The 20460-nt window shown below is 40.8% G+C and overlaps 1 protein-coding gene across 2 annotated transcripts in view; it reads right to left on the reverse strand.

Annotated features, from left to right (window-relative positions):
• SDK1 (sidekick cell adhesion molecule 1) overlaps positions 1–20460 on the reverse strand; it is a 352886-nt gene that overhangs the window by 84125 nt on the left and 248301 nt on the right. For both annotated transcript variants that reach the window (XM_065732888.1, XM_065732887.1), the window contains exons 17-21: positions 19653–19834; positions 12370–12485; positions 9208–9400; positions 6046–6144; positions 1244–1435 (exon numbers count right to left, since the gene is read on the reverse strand). In XM_065732888.1, the coding sequence (XP_065588960.1) occupies positions 1244–1435; positions 6046–6144; positions 9208–9400; positions 12370–12485; positions 19653–19834 (782 nt within the window). The remainder of the gene's footprint in view (positions 1–1243; positions 1436–6045; positions 6145–9207; positions 9401–12369; positions 12486–19652; positions 19835–20460) is intronic.

Below are 20460 nucleotides of genomic sequence, written 5' to 3' on the forward strand. Positions count from 1 at the left end.
TAAAGGGGGTGACCTTCTACTGGGGAAAATCTGTAGCTCCAATCAGATTGTTGCCTCACATCAGTCAAGCTTAGAGAGGCATTTACATTTTTAATACTGCCTGAATTATCAACAAAAACAAGCCCAGGAAAGGGATTAAATATAGATTGTTCAGAATAAATTTCCAATAGTACCTGCATTCATAAGCAATGGAAATTAGTACAATAATCAGTAATCATTTGTAATGTTATACGGTTGCAAATGCAGCAGGCAAAAATGGGCAGATTTTTGGCATGTATTTTCAAGTATGCATGAATACACAATATTTCTTGATTTTTACTTCACATTTCAGGGAGCTATGATCGATAAACTAACTCTGACCGAGCAGGATAATGCTGTTATCTGGGTAACGACAGGCAGCATGGCATTGATCCAGCCTGCAACTTGTCACAATTACCTGTGATTAGGGGAAAGAAAGGGAAGCATACTTCAAGACACACAGAAAAGTTCAAAAACACCGGAAAGGGGAAAAAAAAATGGGTTACCATCAGTGATCTACATTAACTGCTCCACTTTGGAAAGTTCTACCTGTATAGCCTATAAATTAATAGAAACTGCTGGTTGGAGGTTTGAAACTGCTTTTTAGTTTGCTTTGTGTATGGGATGAAGGAGAGTGCTGAGTTTTAAAATCCAAATGCAAAATGCTAAATCAAATAATTCACAGGGGCCTGAGTGGTGACTCAGACAATGCAGCAGAGGACTACTTTCCAAATCTTTCTGAGGCCACAACTGCCAGATCTTGCAAATAAGATTTCAGTTTCATTATGCAAATGTCCTCTCATAGGTGACATAAGTTATACTACTTAGAACAGAAAAACCTTTCTCATTTAACAGCATGCAAACTCTATTTTTTTTCCCCCAAACGCACCAATTTTTATTTGATTTTGGCTTGCTTCTCATGTTACTTTGTAAATATCAAGAGCTCGCATATTTTATCCACTTTATTGCTTTGTCTGCTCCTTCTGCAATCTCTACAATTTTTTATTTTTTTTAACTGTGTAACAAAAGCCAACCTTCTGGTAATTCCAAATTGCAAGCATCTTCATTTGAATGCTTTAATGCGTTCTAAGAATTAGCTTTAAGTTATGTGCTTAAAGCTTCTGGTGCCGTATAATCAACCCATATTTATTATAAACGAGTCAAAGCCCCTTCTGATCCTTGGAGTACATGGAAATTTTAACCTCTTCTGTGAAGATGCACCAACCTGGAGGCACTCCAGAAGAGATGGTGGAGGATGTGACCCAGCCACTCCCTTTAGCAGTCACAGCTGCCACCTCGATGGTGTACGTGGTGAGAGATGACAGCCCTGTGATCTTGTACTCCAGGGTGGTGTTGGTGAGCGTGCGGGTGAGCCGGGATTCGTTCCTGCCATACACCTCCCAGGAGAGCTGGTAGCCTGGAAAGCAATGACACAGCAGTCAGGGGTTGTAGCAGCCATGGGGTCTGGCTTTTCTTCTAAAGCACTGTTATGCAACAATGCAGAGAGTGGCAAATGAATGCCCCTGAAAGGTATGCTTGTGGTCAGTGGTGCTACAGTTGGACAGTTACAGAATGGTACTATGGATGTTTGGCCTAGATGACCTTAGTGCTCTTTTCCAACCTTAATGATTCTATGATTTTGTTTCTTACTCTGCTCCACGATGGAAACCTTTTATAAACAGGAAAAAAAAAAGAGTAAAAAAAAAAAAGTTAAACATTGGCTTAAATAACCAGCTTCTTTTTAATACTGTCACTTCTAACAAGCACTGCCCATCAGATTACAGATGGGGGCATGGAGTCTCAATGGAGTCTCTCCATGTTTCTATGAATATACAGTGCTTGCTGTGCAATGGTTAGGAAACCCGAGGATAATCTCACAGAAAGGCAGACTTTCATTCTATGAACTCTTCAAAATGAATAGGAAGAAACACTGGAAAATAAAATGTTTTCTCACCATCTAGAATATCTCATTAAAAATCTATTTGCTCTGAGTAGGGCCACTTCTTTTCCAGGCTGAAGCCACCTTCGCTGCTGTGTACCTGGAAACACTCACAAATCTAACAATGACGATCATGAAGAAACGTGGTGGGAATCCTCTAGGAACCAAAAAACCCCTACTCCCCACTGCTTGTTCCTCACACAAATCCTTTAGCAGGGTGAATCATTATCCTTTCTTTCAAAACCATAGTGTAGCCAATCCATTGTCCAGAACTGCACTCTCCCGACCCCCATATTATCCGTACATCATAACCAGGCTCTAAAACCCATTCCTTTTTATCACTTTTATAACTGTTTGCCTTCCAAGAACTTTTGAAACTTTCTACTGTCTGATTTGCTCAATTTTATCTCCAAATCTGCTTGTCCTCCTCCTGCCCAATCCCACTTTATTCTCAGTTGAACCCACTTGAACTTTGCTGCACCAGACTCCAGAAAGCACGTCTGAAAAGTTTGCTTGATTGCAGCATTCTTTGTGATTTGACTCAGGGGAAAAAAAAAACAAACAAAAAAAAAAAAACACAACACCCATAGCTCTTGAATGCCTGTGAAATGGAAGTGAATGAAAAGGACTAACAGAAAGGAGCCCCACTGAGAGAACCATGCATGAGGCAAGCTGGCTAGGGAAACTCCCTACTGGGTTCCTGTTCCCGTCAGAAAAGATGAGGAATTCAGACCAGTTGGGGTTGTTGGTTTTTTTTTTAATTATTATTATTATTATTTTTTTTTAACAGAAGCTGATTAACACATTGAAGTACCAAAATACCTTATGGTTTTGATCAACACGAACACATCATCTCATGAACTACAAGCATGGTAAGACACTCATTTGTGAGAAAGTTTGAAAGGTGTGAGATGTTATCCTCCCTCGGGTGCTAGCTGCCATCACTGACAGAAATTCACATTAACATATTTGTATGAAAATGGGCTCAGACTACTCACATAATCATTAGTTATGTTTCAGATGAAAGGGCTGTGAGAAACAGCAGAGAGGTGATACTTCAACCATTGGAGCTACACCGCAACCACCTGTCTGACAACACACTACCTGGGGGAAGGAGGAAAAGTCCTGAATGCTCACCTGGAGCAAGCTTTAAGCAAGTGTCTGAAACGCCCCATCTGTTAGATGGAATCCAATTAAGTCAGTACTTTACCAGTATCTCAGAGACAACACTAGAGTGATTTGATGCTCTTAGCTTGATAGTCATTTGTAGTGATCAGAATTTATATGGTACAGGCAAGATTGTGACGTGCATGAAGATTTTGGCAAAACTGAAGGACTTTATTCACTCTCTATGCTGCCTGGGTTGAACCCTGCACATGGGCAGGCAGAGGAAATCGAGGGGTACCACCCTAGCATAAAACACAATGCATTGTTAAATCAGAATAACCAACGACCAGGAGACTTCTCACGCTCTCCCCACCCATTTGTTGCTTACAAGCAGCAGGAAGTTTCCTGCACCAGCGCAAAGGCAGTCGTAAATGATTGAGACATCTTCCCTCCCATGTCGATGAACTTTGCATATACATCAAATGTTGGTGATTATTCTTTGAACATTTTGTTTTCTCCCCCGTGACTGCGAGGATGAGCCCCGGTTTTCCTGCCCATTAGGCACACAGTCTCTATGTATTTATTTACTGAAAAAAACGTTTGCCAGGATATATTCTTCATCTCACATGCAAATTGAAGGAAAGACAAAGAGGCAGCATTTATCGTGGATATTTCAGTCCTGAAATATAGATAAATTCTAGTAGCATAAAAAAAAGAAACAGAAAATACATACGTATATACCGAGCTGACAGAAAGCCAGATGTAATCACGCATAACTAAAACAGATGAAAAAATACTGAAGGAAAGCAACAACAACAAGCATCCTCCCAAGTAGCACTTAAGCCACGATGACTGACAGATGGGCAGAACTTTAGGACATGTGGTTGGGAACAACAGTGCTCTCTGTTCTCCTGCCAGTGCCAGCAGTGTGCACAGGGAGCCCAGTGCTTCCCCTGGTGCCTGCACATTGGGAGCAGCACGGTGCCACGGAGCTGCCCTGCACCTTGGCATTGCACCCATCAGAGCCACAAAACGCTGCCTAACAGAGAAACTAATGGCTGAAGGAGTTTCAGAAATAATTTTCTGTTGATCTGGAGTAAATTTTCTACGAGTGAGCAGTACACCCAATCACAAACTGTCCGTCTGCATCCAGGTCCTCATAAATCAGGGTGTGCTGAGGGAAAGGGGAAGATACTGAAATTTACAGCAAGAGTAATGGGCAATTTCCCAGAGCATGGTGGCTGCCACAGCCCCCTCCTCCTTGTGCTCCTCCTCCCAGCGCTAGTGCACGCAACAAGAAGTGCCAGTAAAGGTCTCAATGACAGAAATGAAGAGGAAATGCTCTCAGAGATCCAAGGGGCCCTCTACAAACCTGCGAGGTACTCAGGGCCATGAACGCTTCTGCTGCTTTTCCAGTCCAAATGCAATTTGCAACACTAAGGACACTTCAGTTTCCTTACAAACTTTGCTGGGCATTTTTACATCAGCGTTTCTTTGTGAGCTTTTCTTGAGCCCCTTCTTACTGAAAGAGTTTGCTCCAAGTCTAACACAGACCAGCAATTTGCTCCACCGAGTTTCAACCCCTTTTGGTTGCAGTTTGTTTCTAGGAGTGCAGTTTTGCAGCACTAAGTAACAGTGCTGCTAACTGCTGCTTTACTGTGGAGGAATATGGCACTGTATTGCACAGATAACTAGATTTGGATTTAGGTACCTCAATTTAAGCTTGAAGGCTTTGGACATCCTCACTGAATCAATACTGCTCTGCTTTCAGTAGTTATTAGTTTTTGATCCTGAACCACTTAAATCAATGCACATTTCAGGAAGGGCCATAAGGCATAAGAATACGTGCATAAAAAACTCACGGATACCGAAAGCATCATGGAAGTTACACGTATAAACAGTGCATTAGAGATTCACAGAGAAAACACTGACAGAAGCAAGTCCACTCCAAATAACCAGCTCTGCAAAAGTGAACATGTTTCATGAAATTGGGCTGACACAACATCTGAATGCAGAGGGGCCAAAAAGTCTCTTTGCTTTTCTTTTCTTTTTAACCCACAAAAGCATTTACTTAATACACATATGCATGTATATATACGGACTTCTTAAATTAAAAATTAAATGTAAATACTGCCAAAACAGAATATCCATGCAAAGCGATCCCTTCCCAACTACATTGTTAGCAGTATGAATTTAAAATCTGAGAGTTTTCTTGCAATTCACAACCTTGAAATCCTTTGTTAGATGGAATGTCCATTCTGTGCAGAGGTAATAGTTTTCCATTTGAAAGCAATATTGCCTCTCTTGATAACAACTAGAGAATTTCTCCACTATTAATAGCTGCCTTTATGAAAAATAATGAAGTTGCTGATGTTACATCTACTTTGGCATGCAATAAATGGATGAATAGCAGGGAGCAGTCAGATGGCCAGCTCATCAAAGAAACGAGAGTTCTGAACCGCTGTGATGGTTTATACAAAATTAAGTAATGACATGCAAATTCTGTCCTGCCGTCCGCAGCCAGGCCACTTGATCACAGTTGAAGGATACTGCTGATTTCAGGGTTGGTCTTGATTGCAAATCTTAGCAATGCCAATTCAGATTTTGCAGCTGTAAATTCAATGTAGGAAACCCCAACTCGCAAAGTTTCAGACTTTAAAGTAGCAGAGGTGGAGGTCACAGAAGATTTAACAAGACCATCGACTCCATGGGGAGCTGATTTCTAATAAAGACTGCCTTTTCAGTGACCACAATCATGAGCTGCCAGTAATTGGACCCGTACTTTCTATAATGTGCCCTAGCTGACATTTCAATTACCCAAAAGATGAACCAGGAAACCAGTACTCGCAGCGGCCAGTTCTCCCTAAACGTTCTATTATGCAAACATTTTCTCATTGCAGCGATACATTCTACCCCACACACTGAAGAAGGAAAAAAAAAAAAAAGAAAAAAAAGAGAAAAAAGGAGCAGCTGATACTTGCCTGTAATGATGCCATTTTTCTCTACAGGTTCTTGCCAGCTGACCTTGAGAGACGTGTCCAGAATCTCAGTGAAACTCAGGTGTCCCACAGCTCCCGGCTCTAGCAATCAGAAAAGGAAATCTGTTAACAGGAGAAGCCCGCTTACTTCTGATGTGATTCATGTGGCAAGGTTAGGGCTGGAGGACTGCAACATGGAGCTGGGGCCAAGGGAAGCCTGCTGGAAACATCAGTGAGGGCTGCGGGGGAGAGGGGAGAATGGAAGGTGTTAAGAAGCACTCTGGCTATCATCACATAAATTATTTTATCTAGTCATCATCCCAACTGCGCAGAGAACTGAAGAGAGCAGCAGCGGGGGACCTGCATGCAATGTGTTCTCTGCCTTTTTTCTTGATCTAATCTAATTAGAACAATCAAGCTGGCAATGCTGGAAGTGGCTGCATTTGTTGTTTCCCTGCATTGACAGCATGTGGGTACCCGTGCTGCTCTGTGCAGCTTTCTTGGGGCTGTGCTCCCCTTGCTTGAACAGAACCTTCTGCCAACCAAGGTCAGAGCAAGGGCAGCGTCAGCACTTGGATAGAGTCTCTCAAAACAACTCTAAAAACGTCCAGCATAATGGCAACTATCTTCTGCAAAATGAATACAAGTGTGTGAAACTTTTAAAGGATTTTTATGATGTAGCTCAAGAGCTCTTAAAAATTTCAGCTCCCTAGTGTGCAATGAAAGAGCATAAAATGGAGTGACTGTCAAGAATGTGCCATCCTCCCTCAATTTTGATCTTCAAGGAAGACATCCTGACTGATTTTTGATCCAACTGCTGTTCTGTCTTCAATCGATGTACTGGAAAAAGGAGTTTTTGTTCACTTTATATTCGCTGTGCTTCTGTCATTGGATCCCTGCCTGAGTATCCTCCAGCTCCGCTGACATCAGTTGGCAATTTCTCGTCTGCAATTTCATATTTTGTTTCCTCTGTGCTTTAGTCCAGTTTCTCATTCCCCTCCAGCTACAATAAAGAAAAAAGCCTGCCAGTAGGTCGGCCGCGACCACATTTGCGATTCTGCAGTCCTAGTGAGGAAAATTTCCAAATCCATTCTGCCATGTGTAGTAGTCAAAGCAGTACAGAGAAGTGCTGATCTGGTAGCGATCTCGGGAATACCCAACTAGAGCACAGCAATTATGCACTATTCAGGAGCACGTATCTGCACACATGCAAGCCACATGCTCACAAAGCTTTACTCCAATTAGCAACTGCCATCGCGTTCCAGTTTTAATGTCATAATGAAAACCAGGTGCAGGTTACACCAAGCCAGGACACATTGCTTCTGCCTGGATGTCACATTTTATTTGACCTACAGTTCATCAGCAAACAGATTTACTCGTGCTATTTTTTTAAAGGATTGCCTAACTTTGCTTTACAGACAGACAGAAAATTATCACCTGAGAACATGAATGACAGTCCTTTCAAGCCTTTTTACCCACCACATAAATCCTGAAACAACTTAGCTTCAACGAGTTCTCCACAAAGATGCATTACACCATACTACACTGAAGTTCTCAGTCATCACGAAAACATTTCTGAAGGACTCAGAGTCAAAAAAAGCAGCTCATCTCTAGTGCAGAAGCTCCTTGCAGCACACGTCTGCATATACAAAAAACGTTAACAAAACCAGTTTGGCTTTCTGACATTTCATGTTTCACATGATCCTAGCACTTCTCTGAGTTACTCCCAATGTCTGACTGTGCCCTTCTCATAACTTCACAAAGTCTTTAAAGCTCATTTCTCCTTTAGCAGGAATATTGCTTCCTCCCTCTTTCCAGCTGCTTAATTCTCATGAAATCTTAGGAGTCGCCCATCTCTGGCTTCCTGCAATTAGCCATGGGACCAAAATGTTTTTGGAGGGAGAAAGACAGATGGATCTGAGACAGACAACAAACACATTAACACAGCGAGGCCAAGAGCCTCATTTCCTTAAGAAAACAGGCAAAATGCCCATGCTACACATAAGATCTGGTGCAAGCTTTTCCTTCCTCCATGCCTTTTGCTTTGACTCCATTTAAACACATATCAGTTTATATTAATAGCTCATAAGATTTCTGGTGGTTGCACTGCTATCTCTACGACATTCTAACAAGCAAAGGTTTCAGTTTAGAATCTGTTCTGGGGGCATACGGAGGAGGCGAACCACAAAATCAAAATCCATAGGAAAGTGCTTAATTTTCTTCATAAACTTTCAAGAGTATCTCATGAAAAATTGGATTAGCACTCTGAGCCTCACTTCTGTGAATGCTGCTGTTAATCAGATTTTTCTTTACGGGAACACTGACTAACCTAAAAGATCCCTGTTAAGGAGAAGTAGTATTTCTAAAAACAATATCTTAATGGCTGTGGGAGACATTTTTTAATTCTTATTTGGATCGGTAAATGTGCAGCAGTGTTTAAGACGTCCTGTGAGAGGAAGACTGAAGCCCTGGCCAGAAGCAAGGTCACTGTGGACACCCAGCTAGCTATGAGGGCCACTGCAACTCAGTTGTCATCTGGGCAGACATGCTAGATTTGTTAGCCCCAGACATGCCTTGAGTAAACGCTTCCAGGGAGCCTCAGAGGCCAAAATATGTTCTGATCCAAGAAATAACCTATATGCTAAACTATTTAGCTCTTTTTATTTTATTCCATGAATTTGACTGTAGTTTGCAGAGTAGAAGCTACTGAATCATCATGATGCTGGTTGTTCTATTTTATACAAATACCTGCCATATAGTATAGATACATTTTCAGTATACCGAATAGCAGAAGGAAACAAACTCAGATTAATCATTGATTTCCACAGGAAGCCCTGGTGCTCAGTTCCTCAGGAGATCAATTCATATTTATCTGGATACCTGAACATGGATTTAAGAGCATAAAGGTTCACAGACAAACAATGTATTGTGTTAGCTGAACCCCACCACGGAGATTTCAGCTTCTGCTTGTCATTTCTCAGCAGCAAAAAGAACACGTGGACAACTGGCTGAGGTCACTGATGAAGAGTAACCTGACCAGAGACTACAAACTGCTTTGTCAACACGAGGCCTGATTTCAAGCACTCAGATGTGACAATCCTTGCTTTTCTTTCCAACCAGCCCAAACCTGAGCACTGCGGCTCTCTGCCAGTGCTGACTACTCACTGTCTTCCAGGGTGCGCAGGAGCTGGGGTGTGCTGCGTGGCCCATCGCCAGGGGTGGTGAAGCACAGAACTGATGTGTAGTAAGTCGTATACTTCTTCAGGTTGGTGATGCAGCCACTGTGAACACCGTGAAAATCCGGAGCGATAGTGACCACCGTCACAGTCTCTGGAGCATCCACTGGCCATGCGAGGAGCTAGAAAGTGGAAACATGGATGAGCTCTCATTAGATGTGTCCATTCATAACTAGAGAACTAGAGCACTCTAGGCTGCCAAAATCATCTTAATCTGATTGTAAAAAAACACGCAGTGCTGTTCAACTACTGTCTGCTCTGACGCTGAACAGATGGACAGAACACTGTTACCATGATAACTGGAGGGATGTGTGTAGTGCTTACTATTGATAGGGGACGTATCAATACTATAGAGGTATTATAACTCTCAATTTCTGCTACTGAACAAGGCCAAAATTATTTCAAGTGGCTTTTCATGTGTCTTTGGTGTCCCTCTGAGGTGGACAATCACTGCTGCTGAAAGGAGGATGAAGTAAGAAAGGGAATGCTACTTTGAGATAAAAGCTTCATCTTATCATGGGGGTCCTCGGAAGATCCCACTGGGGAGAGAAATCCTCCTTCTCCTCCCCCAGTCTTCAGCATCCCATTGACCAACATTGCTAAGAGGCAAATAATGTTTCAGTGCCTGATGGTGTGGGGACAGCCACACTGTGAGAGATTTAAGAAGTTTTGGAACCATAGAAAGAATAGAAAGTGGCTGTAAGAGGGATTAGCACATTTTTCAGCACCTAGATCCCAAAAGTGAGACTTCTGATGAAATCTCCATGCATTTAAAGTATCATGCTTGGCAAACACAGTTCTTCCATGTGTCAGTCATCTCAATGGCCCTGCTGGTTGATCAGTGTTTCTTGGGGTGGAATACCTTATCTGTAAGTATCTAAACGAGGACTTCAGAAATTCATTTTTTGCAAATTACTTCAAAGTGTTAAAACAATTTCTGAAATCACCTTAACAATTTAAGGGCCTAAGGCTTTAAAGCGCTTCGGAAATTTCTATTATGGACAAAAATCCTTATCTTGTGGCTTATATAAGTGTGCTAAAATTCTATGCCTTACTCAGTGCCTGTGTAAATCATGATACTTGCATTGATTTCAGGCTCATAAACATGAATAGATGCCCGAAATTATTGAGCCATATTTAACACATTTCGCCAACGTCTATTGGCTGATAATGAGACTATGCTCCTTATAGTCAGAAAGCACAGTTAGAGCACTATAAGGAGTCATTTTGTTAGGAATATTTCATGTTTGAAAGGTGCACTTTACTACTTCTTGAAATGCAAATAAATTTCGAAGAAAAGATAAAAACTGAATAATGGTTGATGGAATAGTAAGGTTTATTTGCTTTTCTAAATCACCTTCGCGGATTACAATTGGCATTAATGACTTTGAGGGACTGAACATCAGACTGAACACCATTGCACATTCTTCAGAAAACATGTGCAGGAAATGAAAGTGAACGACTGTGTCCATTAAAGGACAAAATGGGTCTAACCCTGAGGAAAAGCAAAAGCCTAGCATTGGCTATGGGCATTTATAAATCGTACAAAATAAACTATGCAGTAAAGTAACTGTCACAGAAATATTCTGCAATTCACAAACCCCATAAGAAATTACAAAGCTGTTGTAATTTGATGCAATCAAAGAACTCCAAGTAAAGGGAAACAGTGATAATCTCAGAAGTCTTTACTGAACTCTGACAGATAAAACACTGTGATTTGAGTTATTTTATAAAATTGATAATTAAATCAAAATTTAAATTAGAGATACCCAGGCAATGAGATTAAGGCTCTTTGTACTGAAGATGTGTCTGAATAAAGCAAAGAATAAAAATCTAAAACACGGCTTCTCCAAAGCTGACTGACCTCACCACGTTTGGATTGGCACCAGATAATTACAGGGTGCTGCAGTCCACCAAACTCCAAAGTGCATCGTTCATTCTCTACAGCCCAAGCAGAAGCCAGCTGCTTCTATTTCAGGATATACTTCTGTAGTCTAAATTCCCTGACAGTAACCTAGTCCAGAGAGCTGATGCTGTCTCAAGAAAAAAGACATACACTTTTACACATGCTGCTTCAGCAGGCGGATTCTGCAACCATTGCTGTTCTGCATCGAAATAAGTTCCTTATAAGAAATGGGAAAAAGTGCTAAAATGCACCTGCATAGCTCTTTCTCCATCACTTTGAGACATCTCAAGGAGAAGGATCAAGTCTTCTCAAACTCCTAAAATCCACCCACAGTTCAAAGCCTATCTTCTGAACTGCACGTCCTCCTCAGCTCAGCCAGCATTCCCTCACCCAGCAGCTACACCAAGCTTCCTCCTCCTGCTAACAAAGCCTACCCACCGTCCCTTGTCCTGCTCTGTGATCACTGCAAGACTTCATTTTTGTTCTTTCTAAGAATGTTTTTAAACTCTTCCTAAATTATATCCCCACTGCTGAACTGCTGGAGAAGTTTCTATTAAGCAGTCCTTCCTGAGAGACAGAAATAAAGCACTCAGCTCCCTCCTTAGCAAACACTCCACTGGTGAAAGGACCCACAAGGGCTCTGTGAAGCACTCTCTGCTCTGTGCACTGTTAATAGATATTGCCAGCTGCCCCATCAACGAGGATGTGCCACGTCAATGCCATTCCATCAAGTGTGATTAAAAATGTTTCACTTTCACATCTCCAAAATCATCGCAGCGGGAACGCTAAGACAAATATTTTGCGTGACTTCTTGGTTCCTAATTAAATGAATGGGAGTTTTGCATTAGAGTAGATGGGAATCTCAGGGCTGATTTTCAGTGGCACAGTGACTTGCCTCCTGTGCTGTTTGACATCAAACTGCTTTTTGGCTTTGGAAATTCTCCAGGTAAATGATGAAGGTATTAGAATGTCCAGACGTATTTCCTTCTCTGAACTTAAGTGAGCCAGCAGAAGTTACCTTAAGAGAAACAACTGCTCAGTTCTCCCTTTGTTTTGCTTCTGTAAGATATCCCTTAATATATACCGTCACCTCAGACATTCATAGATTATCAGATTCAATTTCTAATTGTTATGTACCACGACTGTTAAAGCAAACGAAATTAAAGAAATCTTCCTTCTATTTACCTTGTATCCTTGGTTAATACCATTGATGAACTGCTGGGGTGGAGGGCTCCAGAGGAATTGGATGGTGGTGGAGTTCAAGGCTTCCACCTGCACGTTCTGCGGCGGAGCTGTCGGCACTGCTCCCATCATCAGCGTAAAAGTAAATCAAAGAGAATGGCAGAAGGGTGAGGGAGCAAAAGAGAAAGATGAGCACAGGAACTGTTCACTGCCACTTACGAGTCTCAAAGTAATAACAACCTAGAGAAGAGGATGCACTTCTTGTGATAGGGTAACGAGCAATGATTTGGTAAGAGTGGTAATTGAGTTATTTCTCATGTTCTCTCAGAAATTCTTTCAAGGGGTGGGGGTGTTGAAATGATTTCTGAGCTTATTTCTCCAAAATGAGTTTCGCATAAAGACTTGAGACAGAAGCTAGGTAATGATAGGTGAACATCTCTCTTTCAATTATCCACAACTGCACAGAGAATGAAGCTTTACCAAGAAATTTCTTGAGCCTTAGGATCATGCAATTCCTGGGCTCAAACTCACAAACATGGGATCAGCACAATCAAAATTCTAATTTTGAATTATAATCTGGTGAAAAGACCTGTTTATTATTTATTGCTGCTTAAAAAATTAAACTGAGTCATATCACACGCAATAAACATTTCCATGGGAATTGAAGATGTTTTCATTTTATCTTGGTAAGATATTAATTCATATATATAGGATTTATTACATGTAGTCCGAACCAATGCAGCCTCAAATCTGCTGAAAGTTGTGTAAATGTTTCATGTCAAGTGTTGAATGAGGCAGATGTCTCTCCAATACAAAAGAAAAAGCATGGAACACAGAGACATACTGGCTTCAAAAACAAAAACCATAACAACCCCACTGTGTTTTTTGCCATTTAACACAGCAGCTCTTTAAATGCCTTCCAGGCCATTCCTTAAACTCATTGTTTTACGATGCCATTCCCATAGTTCTCAGAGGAAGGAATACTAAATCAGGTCTATTTTTCTGAAACTATCAAGCTTGTAGTAAGTTTAAGATGAAAGCTGCTTTTTCAGTGTAAAAAAAAATGTACTAATATCCTCGGTATCCTTTGAATCCTAAAAAATAAGTTTAATAAAGTTTCAAAACCATGGGTATTGACAGCCATGTACATTTGTATTCTATGAAAGGGGAACCATCCCCAAGTGGTTTTGAAGCTTGAAAACTTTGTTCCTTTTGCCTCCAAGGGAAAATTTCTACTAAAGCCCAATGACCCACGCTGTGCAAAAGTATCCATAATTCCCACTGAGAAATGCTAGTTTGTTCCATACTTTTCAAAAACAGGTCACAAACTTTTAAAGCTTCAAAGTACTTTTGGAAGATGTGTCTTTGTATGGAGGAGAAAATGAAGACATTAACTTCAAAAATTTAAAAATGTCCCTTTGTCCACCCAAAGCTATCCTTGTTTGAAGGAGACATAAAGGGCCATTATTCTTAACTGGTGTACAAGGTATAGCAAGGTTGCAGCCAGCAGAGCTGGGACAGTGTACACCTATCAAAGACATCGGCAGCTTAGAAATATCAACTCAGAAAGCTGGAGAAATCCTTGAAGATGTCAGGTTTGAAAGAAGCCAAGAACATCCACTTCCATGCCCTGTGACACTAAAACTCCCTGATGACTACTGGATTGAAAATTTAGCTCTGCACATTTGTTTTTTATTTTTTTTTTAACTTCAGAAATGGCATATTATTCGGAATCGTCTTGCCCTAATTTAAAACTTGATGTCACAATTTATGAACTATGCTTAATTATTGAGCTCTAAAAAACAAATTGATCTGATATTACTCTAATATTTCATTAGAATGTAACCCCTATTTCTTGCCATGTATCATAATTCTTTGCCTGCTTTTGGAAGGTTATAATAATCTTATCAACCTGTGGACATCATAAGGTTTTTGTACTTAAGAGATTCGCCAAATCATCCTGAAATACAGTCATCTATATTAAATTCAATACGCAGTCATAATGAGTTGCTTTGGCTTCATTCTCCTACTAACGGATTTTCACTTATTCATGGTCTTTGATGAACCTGTTTATTATGAGAGCCCCTAAATGTGCTTCAATTTGCTCACGTTCAATCCTTTGTACAATTGATAGTTAATATAGGATTTTTTTAAAATCAAAGGTCATTCTTCTTTACATATTGGAATATTCTGATTTTGAAGCTGACAGAGATTTGCTATTGAAGAAGAGAATTGTATAAGAAATCTCTGAGTTAGCTTGTTATCAGAAAGTCATGTAAACATCATTGCTAATTTCATCTCCTCCTTCTGTCCTGGAAGGTAAATCAGCTGAGCATCCTTCGCTCTGCTCATTTGTCCTCCTCCTGCTGAACACGACCAGGCTATTTATATGAGCTATGCTGATTTTGCGATATAGAAAAACTGTAGTCTGTATGTCACACATAAGCTGTTAACTGACAGCCCCACTCAAAGAAACAAAGCATTTGGCAGTGGGAGGAAGAATCATCGATAGCCCTTACTGCAGCACACCATGCAAAAGGCCAGGTAAGCACCTTAGGATAGGTTTACTACACCTCTGTTAATTATTTCTTTTAAAGAGTGAAATATTCTTTCATTAGGAGGTAATTCTCTGAAACAAGAATAAATCATTGCAGCACTAAGAGAACCTGCTATGATAAGAGAAATGGTAAAAATCATGAGCAGAAAACCTGAACGCTTCAGAATGCTGGAAACCATGATTTATATTACAATTCATCTTCAGAATCTTTATTGAAGTATCAACATCTGCATCACAATGAATGAATTTAAAAGGTGGAAAGAACATGGTCTATCTAATATGCATAAGCTTAATTATACTGCAGATGTGATATAATACATTTTTATATCTTAATCAGAGAAATATTGGCATTGTGACCTCAAATTTACTTCAAAGTGACAGTCTAAAGTTCTCCTTTTATGTGCTGATCTTAAAGACTTCCTTGGGTATCTGAGCAGTTTTGCATTAAAAAAGTAAAAAGTTTGAGAGAAGCTAAACCAGAGCTGACCTTCTGATCAGTTCACAACTCAGATACCTTTCCCAGATCATGACTAGCACCTTGCTGAAGCTGCAGCTGTCCCCATAAAGAAGTTCCTAACTTGGATAGCTATCCTCTTCCTACAAGTTTTTTGTTGTCAAGCTGTACAGGAGCTACTGATGTCAAGTATCTGTTTCAGAAGTAATCCCCAAGCATTTACGTGCTCGGTTTTTAAACCTGTCCTTCATGATTTTTTCAAGCATTCCTATACTATCTCACACTGGAGACCCACCTGGGAATCATCTCGGAACTGCAGATCAAATTGGTCAGACAAAACCAACTGTTACTTTCTTCCCTATAAAGTTCATAGTCTTGGAAATCTGTTAAGAGCTCAGCTCTGGGGACTGCAAGTTAATGTGCAGCATTCTAAGCAGAAAAGGTCATGGAAGCACTCTAGATAAAAGCCATTAAAAGGGTTTGGCTGACGGGATAATTGAGAGAAGAGAAGGCAATCGGGTTAAGCATGTGTACATGTGATTATTCTGAGTGTAGCTACGTGCAAATGGCATGTAAACCCCATACAGATTCCCACAGCCAGACTGCAGGTCTTAGGTACGGATCTCTGACAAAGGCCTGGAGAAGTCTCGTGCTCCTCCCAAGCTCTGGGCTAGCAGCTTCCACATCTCAGCACAGCAGGCTCAGGGAGCTGCGGATTTTCTCTGTGTATTTGGCTCTTTCAATGCATCAGGAGCTGCGGGGAGAGCTCTTCCTGCAAAGCCTCTCCCCCTGCCCACCTGCTGCCAAGCTGTGCGGATAAAGCAGGAGATGGCAAACGACACCTGACAGTGATAAAAGTGAGAGCTACAGAATCCTGATGCTACAGCTCTGACCTCTTCTGCACAGGAGCAGATGGACCCAAACCAGCATCCATGGATGCTCTGTGGTTGCTGGTGAGGTAAATTCATCACGTGAAGACTTTTGGTAAGAAAGCCTAAGGGAAAGCTAAAGGGAAAGTCTATTGTCTTTTGCTCAGACTTTCCTGGCCTTTCAAGGTGTCCATACACAGCACAGTGGGGAAAATGAAACAGTGTCAAATGGCATGTTAAGATTTACAAACGTAATAAGGACATAAGTCTGGCTTTTGGGGTATGCACTAACAGAAAAATGTATCAGCTAAAGTAGACCAAAAAAGAAGGTTAATTCCAATGCAAGGAGTCTAATGAAAGCTCTAATTACACACCTTGCCTTGGCTAAATCTGAGAGAGATTTTCAAGGAGAGAGAAGCTCAGAAGTATTCATGCTAGTGAGATAAAAGGGATAGCCCTGAAGTAAAAGATGGAAGATTGCTTTCTCAGATCAGCCTGTAGGAAATGCTAAACAGGGCCAACAGTACTGAGCAGAAACATCATCACTGCCATACAGAAAGACATTTGTACACCTCACAAAGCCACTCATATGAAAAGATATTGGAAAACTTCAGTTTTTCATACGGCAATGAAAAGTCCTGTGGGACACTGTTTAAATAAGTAAAATTTGCCCTATGCAGAAGGCTGGCCCAAATCCCTGTGAAAAGTAACATCAAAGTAAGGAACAGCTGGAGAAGCTCTGATGAAGGAAGACCTATATACACAGAGCATCAAAGGATTACGCCGAATATCACTCTGAAAAGACTTTCAAGATTTAGAGACAGTCAAACTGCCTGACCCCGGTGCTAGGCAGTTCAGTGCTTTGGCAGTAAGTCTTGCTGACATTTTATCTCGCTGACATTACGTGCCAGTCTCACTACAAGTTTAGATCATCTTTCAGCATCTTGCAAGTTTGGCTGCATTGCAGAGGCTGGAAAATTTTGAAGAGCTTTGAGAAGCTGATTAGTTATCAGTGGCTAACACAATGCCAACGGGCTAATAAGGGATTAATGGAGCAGGTTCTGGTATAAATCCACAGCTTATGTGGCCAGTCAATATTCTTCCCGACAAAGATGCCAATGTGCTGATCTGCTCCTGCCAATGGGGTGATCAGCTCCCAGTGCTCATTTCCTGCCAGTCTTTTGACTGTGGAGCTCGTTTGATTAATACGAGGTATTTCAGGTATTTTTCATCAGCAGACAGACAGGTCCCTGCCAGCACGGCTCACATCATTTAATGCATGTCAGAATAGAGGTGGTGGTGGTCATAGCAGGAGAGAGGGATAGATGGGAGTGTATGTCTTTGACATTTATCTCGACTCATATTAAAATCAGAGTGTGATTTACAGGGCAGTTTCACACATGGCTTTTCGTACTCCTGCTGGTTTGGTTCGGGAAGGACATTCTAGAGCAAGAAAACACTGGTTTCTCCTGTCATTTCCCAACTGCAAGAAAGATAAATGAGCAGGGGTTTGGACAGCAGTGAGTTACTTATGGAGTCTTTATATTAATCCAATTTCCAACTACACTGATTCTAGCTAGCCTCCCTTCTTTTCAATTCTAAACGTAAAAATAATTCAGCCTCTTTTTAGAGCAGACTTCAGTGATTTGCACAGAGATCCAGTAAGGCATCTATTAGGAGATGACAGCTTCCAGCATCCATGAAGTAATTATGTAGTGCTGTTATTAAATGCTGTTATAAAAAATAAGAAATAACCAGTATTTTTGTCTATGTCTGCCCACCACTGAATGGCTAGAAACTATACGAAGGCAACCAGGCCACTGCAGGTAGTCCTGCAGTATAAACACTCCCAATAGTTAATATGGATGCAGGACTGATTTCTCTTAATTTATAACAAAGGATTTATACCCTTATAAATGATAATAGACAGCCAATCAATAAAGGATGATGATAACAGCACACAATATCAAGGGAAATTAGAGTCAGCTGTAGAGTTTAAGAAAAAAACAATGCGAAGTCCAAACCTGCATCTTAACAGATGGAAGGCTAAGGTGATACGGTAGCTTAAAATGTCCACATAAACAAAGTAATGAGTTGCAAGCATATTCACAGAATAGATTCAAATTCTGTGTGCAAAACAATTCTCAGTGGAGAATGGTGGGATACAAAACATTAATCTTAGCTGGAAAGAGAAGAATTTTTCAAACAGCATTTCAAGGTCTGCTATAAATACTTCTGGAGAGATTCTGAGTGTGTCTAGACTCCTCTAAACTATCAGAGTTTAGATGCCCTGAGACAAAATACAGATAGATTCCTGTTTTAATTGTTGTGGTTAATTAGTATTGCATGCAAATAATCTTTTCTTAAAGATCTCCCTACAAGTCAGGCTGCATCTAATCACGTTGTAATGAACTCCTAGTAACAATTAACAAACAACTACATAATCTTCACTGATTATAAATTAACTGATGTACTGTAAAAGTGCAAGCTTTTAAAATAGTTTAATTGCTTTATGACCAATAATGTAGAGTCTGTGTACTGTCCAGTGCTCAGAATCCAGCACAATCCTCTAATTATGGGAATATAAGAAAGCTTTAAGGCGCTGGTACTTAATTACCCTACAGATTTTTATACCAATCTAGAGGTGTAAACATGCCTTACACTGGTTGTAAAAAGTAATTACATATCCTATTTTGAATGTGATTTATACCCTTCTTAAGGCATTTACCAGAAAGGTACGGAAGGGCCATAACATAGAATTCAGGGCTTTAAAGATCTTTTTATCTTTCTTTGCAAATGTCTGCATCATTCCTGAAGTGCTACAAAACATACTTCCTCCACAGGCTCTATTTCTTTTTCTACAGTTCCCTTCAAGTTTATCCTTTATTTCTAAAGCAAGCTATTCCGTGATCATCAGAACTAACGGCATTGGTTTGCACTGTGCTTGTCTCCTGTATTGCCCCTGTGGCATGCTGCATATCTTGACCACCATAAACCCAATTCCCTGCCATATTCTTTATGCCTCTCCCACGGGAGGAGTCTCTGCCCCTGCATGTCATGTGTACTATAAATCCATTCCACGGGACCGCAGCTCTCTCTCCAGCATCTCTATTTATAACTTCAGCTACAGATGATTCTGACCTGCAAGCGTGCTAAGATGTCATCATGAAGGTCAGGAAAAATAGATACATTCCGAAATTTCTACAAGAAGGACAGCAGTAGGGTCTTGTCTTGTTTCTGCTTGAATTCGTGTTTCCTACTTCTTTGCTACTCCCCAAAGCTATCCACCAGATTTGACTGACCTGACCATTCATTTACAAGTTGTTAGCTGAGACTACCATCTTCTCCTTGGGAAACGATGCATTAAACTGTGACAGTAAAGAATGTCTTGTTCTGATTTGCTCACCTCCCTGCAGAGTGTACTCTGTCACAGGTCTGCTGAAGGCTCCCAGCCCAGCTCCATTGTAAGATGCCACCTGGATTTCATACTGGGTCCAGATGATCAGGTCTTTCACTAAGCAGTAGTTAATTTCTGCACTGGTGATGTTTTTATACTGGTACTCTCCAGGGAGGCCGGCCAGACGATACCTGTCATACGTGAAGAAAAATTTGCAGTTAATTGATTGATATCAATTATAGAAAATATCCTGACCGACGCAATAGCTTCCTTTGTGAACAGGCAATATCCCCACTTTTACAGTAGAATTGTACAAAGAATAATGAAAACTAATAAGAAAGAACAGACTAACTCCTGATAAGATCACACCTTGTTTGACTGCTGTAGTATTTATAATCTGATCTCACTGAGATTACACATACAGGACTAAACAAAATGGGTACTTTATCCTACTTAATGGCTTCAGAAAAATTACAGCTTTTTAAATGTGTCTTGTCCAGTAAAACCTGTGATTTAGGAGAAAAAATTGCCCAGATGTGATTTTTATCAGGGTGCTGCTGTAAATCAGCTTGAGAAATGCTCTTCTCCTTCTCCAAAGTCTGAAAAGGAGAACTCAGAGGGCTCTGACCTTCTGGAGTTGTGGGTACTGCCATCTTTGCCTCCCACACTTCTCAGTATAATTACAATAAGGGCTGAAAAAATCCGAGATTGAAGGACTGGTTAAGGATGGGAATTTCAGGAGGTCTGAACCAGGTAAGGGTGAGCGGTGTACACCCTGACAAACTCTTTACTGAGGCATGAGAAGCTGGAAAATGGA

Source organism: Cyrtonyx montezumae, unplaced genomic scaffold (assembly GCF_038088225.1).
Source record: "Cyrtonyx montezumae isolate F1298 unplaced genomic scaffold, pur_monq_1.0 scaffold_16, whole genome shotgun sequence".
NCBI classification, from domain to species: domain Eukaryota; kingdom Metazoa; phylum Chordata; class Aves; order Galliformes; family Odontophoridae; genus Cyrtonyx; species Cyrtonyx montezumae.